Here is a 5,554-nt window from a genome sequence, read left to right as displayed (position 1 = left end):
GGGAGTGGTGAAGGGGTATAAAGAGAACAGTGAGGTGAGGAAAAAAGAGGAGGAAGGCATTTTGGTGAAAAAGGAGAGAAAAGATGTTGTAAGAAAATTGGTTGTAACATTTGGCACCGTCTGTGGGAATCGAGAGAGACAAGTAGATAAATGGTGACAAAGGTAAAAAGAGGAGTGGGCCGACCGAAAAAGGCAGAGGTCACCGAGATGGACGTGGAGTCAGTAAGGAATGAAGGGGGGAGCGAGGTAGGGAAGAGACGGTAGTGTCAGATTCGGAGGAAACAAAGTTGTTACGTGAGGAGATAGCAAGGTTGAGAGAAGAAAATAAGGGGTTGAGGAGAGAAAAAGAGACAATAGAGGAGTCAGAAAGGGAGGTGTTGGAAGCAGAGAGAGAGGAGGAAGGGATGACGGATGTGGCAGATCAGGCGGTAGCTGGACTCACGAAGGAGCAAGTGAGGGAAATGATCGCCAGCGATCTAAAAGCTAATCTGGAACAGGCCAAGGGCATGGGGGGTGCGGCAAGCCAGGTGGTGGTAGGATTGAACTGCAACCCACTGGAGAATGCGATCTGGAAGTTCGAAGTGCCGAAGAGATTCAACCAGCCAAGATTCGAGAGGTATGATGGGACTGGAGACCCCGCGGACCACATTCACCATTTTCAGTAGCAGATGCCGCTATGGCAGGACCCGCGGTATGATAGGTTGAGATGCATGATGTTCCCGGCAAGCTTAAAAGGGGGAGCATCAGACTGGTATTACAGGTTACCATCTAAGAGTATTAATAGCTTTCAGGAGTTAGAGGAGGCCTTCATTGATCACTTTATACACCAGAAAAAATGAGTAGTTGATATCGCAGCCTTGTTCAATGTAAGACAAAGGTCCGCGGAGTCGGTGAGGGATTTCTTGTGCAGATTCAAGGCGGAGACCTTGAAAATGGAGAATCTAGATGAAAGGACTATGGTGATAGCTTTTGAGAGAGGATTGTGTTCGGGAACGAGGGTACACTAGTCGGTAGCCAAGAATGAAATTGCGACATTGCAGGATCTATACCCGAAGGTGGAGAAATACATCCGATACGAAGACACAATGCAAAAGGAGGTGAAAAGGCTGGGGAAGGCAGTGTTATCACTAGATAAAGGCGAGGACCGTTGGCGATATGAGTTATCTAACATAGGAGGCAGTGGATACCGAGGGTATTCGTCACGGCCCGAGAGGGGCAAAGAAGAGGCTAAGAGGGAGAGCCGAGATAGAAAACCCTGCCGTGAAGTAGAACAAGTGCCGTTGAACAAGTCATTGAGCGAGATATTACCATTAATTCAGAATTTGCAGGGGTACGAAAGTCCGCGAACCAAACCAGTGGAGGTGCAAGGCAAGCCCTATTGCGCATACCACCAAATACATAACCATGAGACGGACGGCTGTTACGCGTTAAGGTGGTTAATTCAGAGGATGACAGGGAAGGGATTGTTAAAGGAATTTATAATAGAAGAGGAGAAAGCAGAGCAAGCACCGACCCAGGGAAGGATATTGGGAGCGATCAACGTAATCTTCAATGGAGAGATATTGAGCCACAACACACACCGAGACAAGATAAAGGCGGGCGAGCATACAACAGGTCCATGAGTCGGCAGGCCATTCGCGAGCGACCCCATGGTCCGCGAGTGGTAGGGGAAGCATAGTGTTCACTAATGCGGATCTCCAGGCAGTTGATTCCCCACATGAGGATGCGTTGGTGATCACGGTGGCGATGGAAAATTACATGGTGAAAAGGGTGTTAGTGGACTGTGGCAGCGCGGTGGATTTGTTGTTTAGAGGGACAATGGAGGAAATGAAGATAGAAAGGAAGCAATTGAGGCCCTCGCCGACAAACTTGTATGGGTTCAATGGAAGCACGATGGAGCCTCTAGGGGAGCTCCTGCTCCTAGTGACCACGGGACCAGTTACAGTGTTCTCGAGGTTCAAAGTGGTGGATGCCGATTCACAATACAATGCTATCCTGGGAAGAAGGTGGATCTATGAGATGAAAGCGGTCCCTTCTACATACTACCAAGTGATCCGATTTCCTACCCCTACTGGGGTGTATGAGGTCCGCGGGGATCAGGTAACAACTAAAAATAGTCATCAAAGTACAGTGAAGAGATTGGTCCGCGGATCAGAGGGAGAGACTTCCCATCCCAGGAAGAGGCAAGCATTGCAATTACAGTGTACCGCCGGGGAGGAGTCGGCGGAGGGGCCGAAGACCCTGGATGATATAGAAATAGTGAATTTAGGGGGAGGCGATGAGGAGAAGTTCACATCAATAGACTCCAGCTTGTATGAGGAATGGAAGGTTAATTAAGCTAATACAATTTTTGTCTGCCAATAAAGAGGTATTTGCATGGACGATTAAGGAGGTCACTGGATTGGACCCAGAATTCGCATGTCATCAGTTATACATGAGGAAAGACACTAAGCCGGTAAGACAAAAGATGCGTGGCATTAGGCCAAAGTATACCGAAGGAATTCGCGAAGAGGTTGCAAGGTTGAAGGGGGATGGTATAATACGAGAGGTGGCATTCACCGACTGGTTGTCGAATGTGGTCGCGGTACTGAAAAAGAATGGCAAAGTCCGTATGTGTGTCGACTTCACTAACGTGAATTTAGAATGTCCTAAAGACAGCTATCCCATGCCAAGAGTGGATGAGTTGGTGGATAGAACCGCAGGGTTCAAAATATTCTCTTTCATGGACACATCTATAGGATACAACCAAGTCGCAATGTATGGGCCAGATCAGGAGAAGACAACCTTTGTGGTAGAAGGCGGTACGTATTGTTATACGAGAATGCTATTTGGGTTGAAAAACGTTAGGGCAACATTTCAGCGACTAAGGGAGAAAATGTTTGAAAACAAGATCCGAAAGGGGATTGAGATTTACATAGATGACATGGTGGAGAAGAGTATGTCAGAGGAGGAACATTTAGAGGATCTGAAAGAGACGTTCGATATACTGCGGTCACACAATCTGAAGCTTAACCCAGATAAGTGTACATTCGGTGTTACCACGGGGAAGTTTCTGGGGTACATAATTACTTACCAGGGAATAGAGGCCAACCCTGAGCAAATAAGAGCCCTGGTGGATATGTTGTCGCCTCAGGACATCAAAGAGGTGCAGAGACTTACGGGAAGGGTCGCGGCCTTGAATAGATTCATCTCAAAGTCATTGGACAAGTGTAGGCCGCTGTATCATTTGCTAAGAAACACTCTAGATTTCGTATGAACCGCAGAGTGCGAGGAGGCGTTTCAAGAGTTGAAGAGTTATCTAGGTAAGACCCCTCTATTGTCGCGACCATAACAGGGAGAAAAACTTTACTTGTATCTGTGGTCACGGAGTATGCAGTTAGCTCAGTGCTGGTCCAAATCATGGGTAAGTTAGAGAAGTCGGTATACTTCCAAAGTAAAATATTGTTAGATGTCGAGACCCGGTACAGTAGACTAGAAAAATATGCATTGGCATTGGTTTTCTCTACCTTGAAGTTGAAACCATATTTTGAAGCGCACTCAGTAGTGGTAGTAACAAATCTGCCTTTAAAACAAGCGTTGAAAGCGGAAAAGTCCGAGAAAATGCTGAAGTGGGCAGTAATGTTGAGTTCATACGAGATACAATACCAAATCATGACAGTGGAGAAGGCGCAAGTGGTGGCATAATTCTTAGTAGAGTTCCTAGTGGAGGACCCCACCTGGGGGGAAGAGATGGTCATAGAGCCGGAGAAAAGCATTGAGCAAGATTGGTTGGACCCCTGGGACAAGAGAAATGGGCGGAGAGTATTCGCCGACGGGTTAGCCACAGACGCCTGCAGTGGGATAGGGGTGGTATTGGTTACACCACAGAACAGCAGGATGGAGCTACCATGAAATTAGGATTCGCGGCATCCAACAATGAGGCATAGTATGAGGCGGTGATAATGGGTATGAGAATGGCTGAGGATGTGGGGGTGAAAGAGCTAACGGTGTATTCAGACTCGAATTTGGTAGTGTGTCAGGCAAATGGGGGGTTTGCCGCGCTATGTCCACGGATGGCAAAATATTTGAAAGTATTGCAAAAGAGATCCACCAGGTTTACAAAGATCAAGTTCATGCACCTGGGTCGCGGCAAGAACAGACATGCCGATGCCTTAGCATATGTGGCCGCGGCAATACCTGGATCTAAAGAGAGAGTGATAAAGATAAAGCGATTGGAAAAACCCAGTACCGAGGAAGTGGAAGAGGAAGGGGCGGAGATATTCAAGCCGAGCAGGAAGAGGAGAGTTGGATGAAGCCTATCAAGAGTTTTTTGTCTGGGGACTTGGTAACATATAAAAAGGAGAAAAGGAGATTGGTGCAAACTTCTCGGAGGTACGTTCTGATAGAAGGAGAGTTATATCGAAAGAACTTTAACGGGCCTTTGTTGAAATGTCTCGGGTCGAGGCTGGCCATAGAGGTGCTGGCGGAGTTACATGAGAGAGACTGTGGAAGCCATTCGGCAGGCAGAATAATGGCGCACCGACTAATAACACAGGGCTACTTTTGGCCCCACATGAAGAGGGATGCCGTGAAATATGCTAAGCAGTGTGATAAATGTTATAGATTTGCTCAGATGATCTTTGCACTAGCAGAACCACTACATAGTGTGTCTAGTCTGTGGCCCATGGCCAGCGGCAAAAGGAGGTTCATGCTAGCGGCCACATACTATTTTACCAAATGGATAGAGGTTGTATCCCTGCAAAAGGTAAAGGAGGCACAAGTGATTAAATTCTTATAGGAGAACATCATCTGTAGATTTGGATTGCCATACATTATCACTGTGGACAATGGAACCCAATTCACAGAATCCAAGGTGCAGGCGTTCTTACAAGCATACAAGGTGAAAAAAGGATTTTCTACTCCATACAATCTAGAAGGCAACGGGCAAGCAGAATCTTCTAACAAGACTATTATGAACAATCTCAAAAGAAAGCTAGAGGATAAAAAAGACGCGTGGGCAGACGAGCTAAATCATATTCTCTGGGCTTACAGGACCACGCCTCGAACGTCCACCAGTGAAACTCCCTTCTCTTTGGCTTATGGCGTCGAGGATGTGATCCCCTCGGAAATAGTGGTAGCCACAACACGAACAAAAGCGGTGGAAATGGGGCTGAATGAGAGCATACTGGCAGCAGATATGACTTTAGCAGAAGAGAGAAGGGACGCGACATACATCAGACTAGAGGAGTACCACAGACGCCTTCAGAGATGATATAACAAGAGAGTCAAGCCGCAACAGTTCAGAATAGGGGATTCGGTACTGCGACGAGTGACTCCCAGTACCAAGAAAGAGAACAATGAAAAGCTGGGTCCGAACTAGGAGGGGCCCTATATAGTGGTCGACGTGGGAGGGGCTGACACATACAAACTGCGGACATGGGAGGGAAAAGTAATAGAAAAGCCGTGGAATGTGAGAATGTTAAAAAAAATTCTACATTTGAAGGTAATGGAGATCCAGAACAAAACACTGGAGTTGTTTGTAAATATATAATACCATAGCACTTTTGAGGAGAAA

The 5,554-nt window shown here is 46.8% G+C and overlaps 1 protein-coding gene across 1 annotated transcript; it reads left to right on the top strand.

Moving 5' to 3' along the window:
• Positions 1 to 4,510: 4,510 nt before the first annotated feature.
• On the top strand, positions 4,511 to 5,251 carry LOC147481582 (uncharacterized). The gene is made up of 2 exons (XM_086578979.1): positions 4,511 to 4,683; positions 4,795 to 5,251. Exons 1-2 carry the CDS (start codon positions 4,511 to 4,513, stop codon positions 5,249 to 5,251), a joined length of 630 nt encoding a protein of 209 aa, XP_086435105.1.
• The last annotated feature ends 303 nt before the right edge of the window (positions 5,252 to 5,554 follow it).

Source organism: Coptis chinensis, chromosome 8 (genome assembly GCF_015680905.1).
Source record: "Coptis chinensis isolate HL-2020 chromosome 8, ASM1568090v1, whole genome shotgun sequence".
Lineage (NCBI taxonomy): Eukaryota > Viridiplantae > Streptophyta > Magnoliopsida > Ranunculales > Ranunculaceae > Coptis > Coptis chinensis.
This window is presented reverse-complemented; position numbering and strand designations above follow the sequence as displayed.

Coding starts and splice junctions, on each gene's coding strand:
- LOC147481582 (XM_086578979.1), top strand. CDS start 4,511: ATGGCGCACCGACTAATAACACAGGGCTACTTTTGGCCCCACATGAAG. Junction 4,684..4,794: donor ATGGCCAGCGGCAAAAGGAG/GTTCATGCTAGC, acceptor CATCATCTGTAG/ATTTGGATTGCCATACATTA.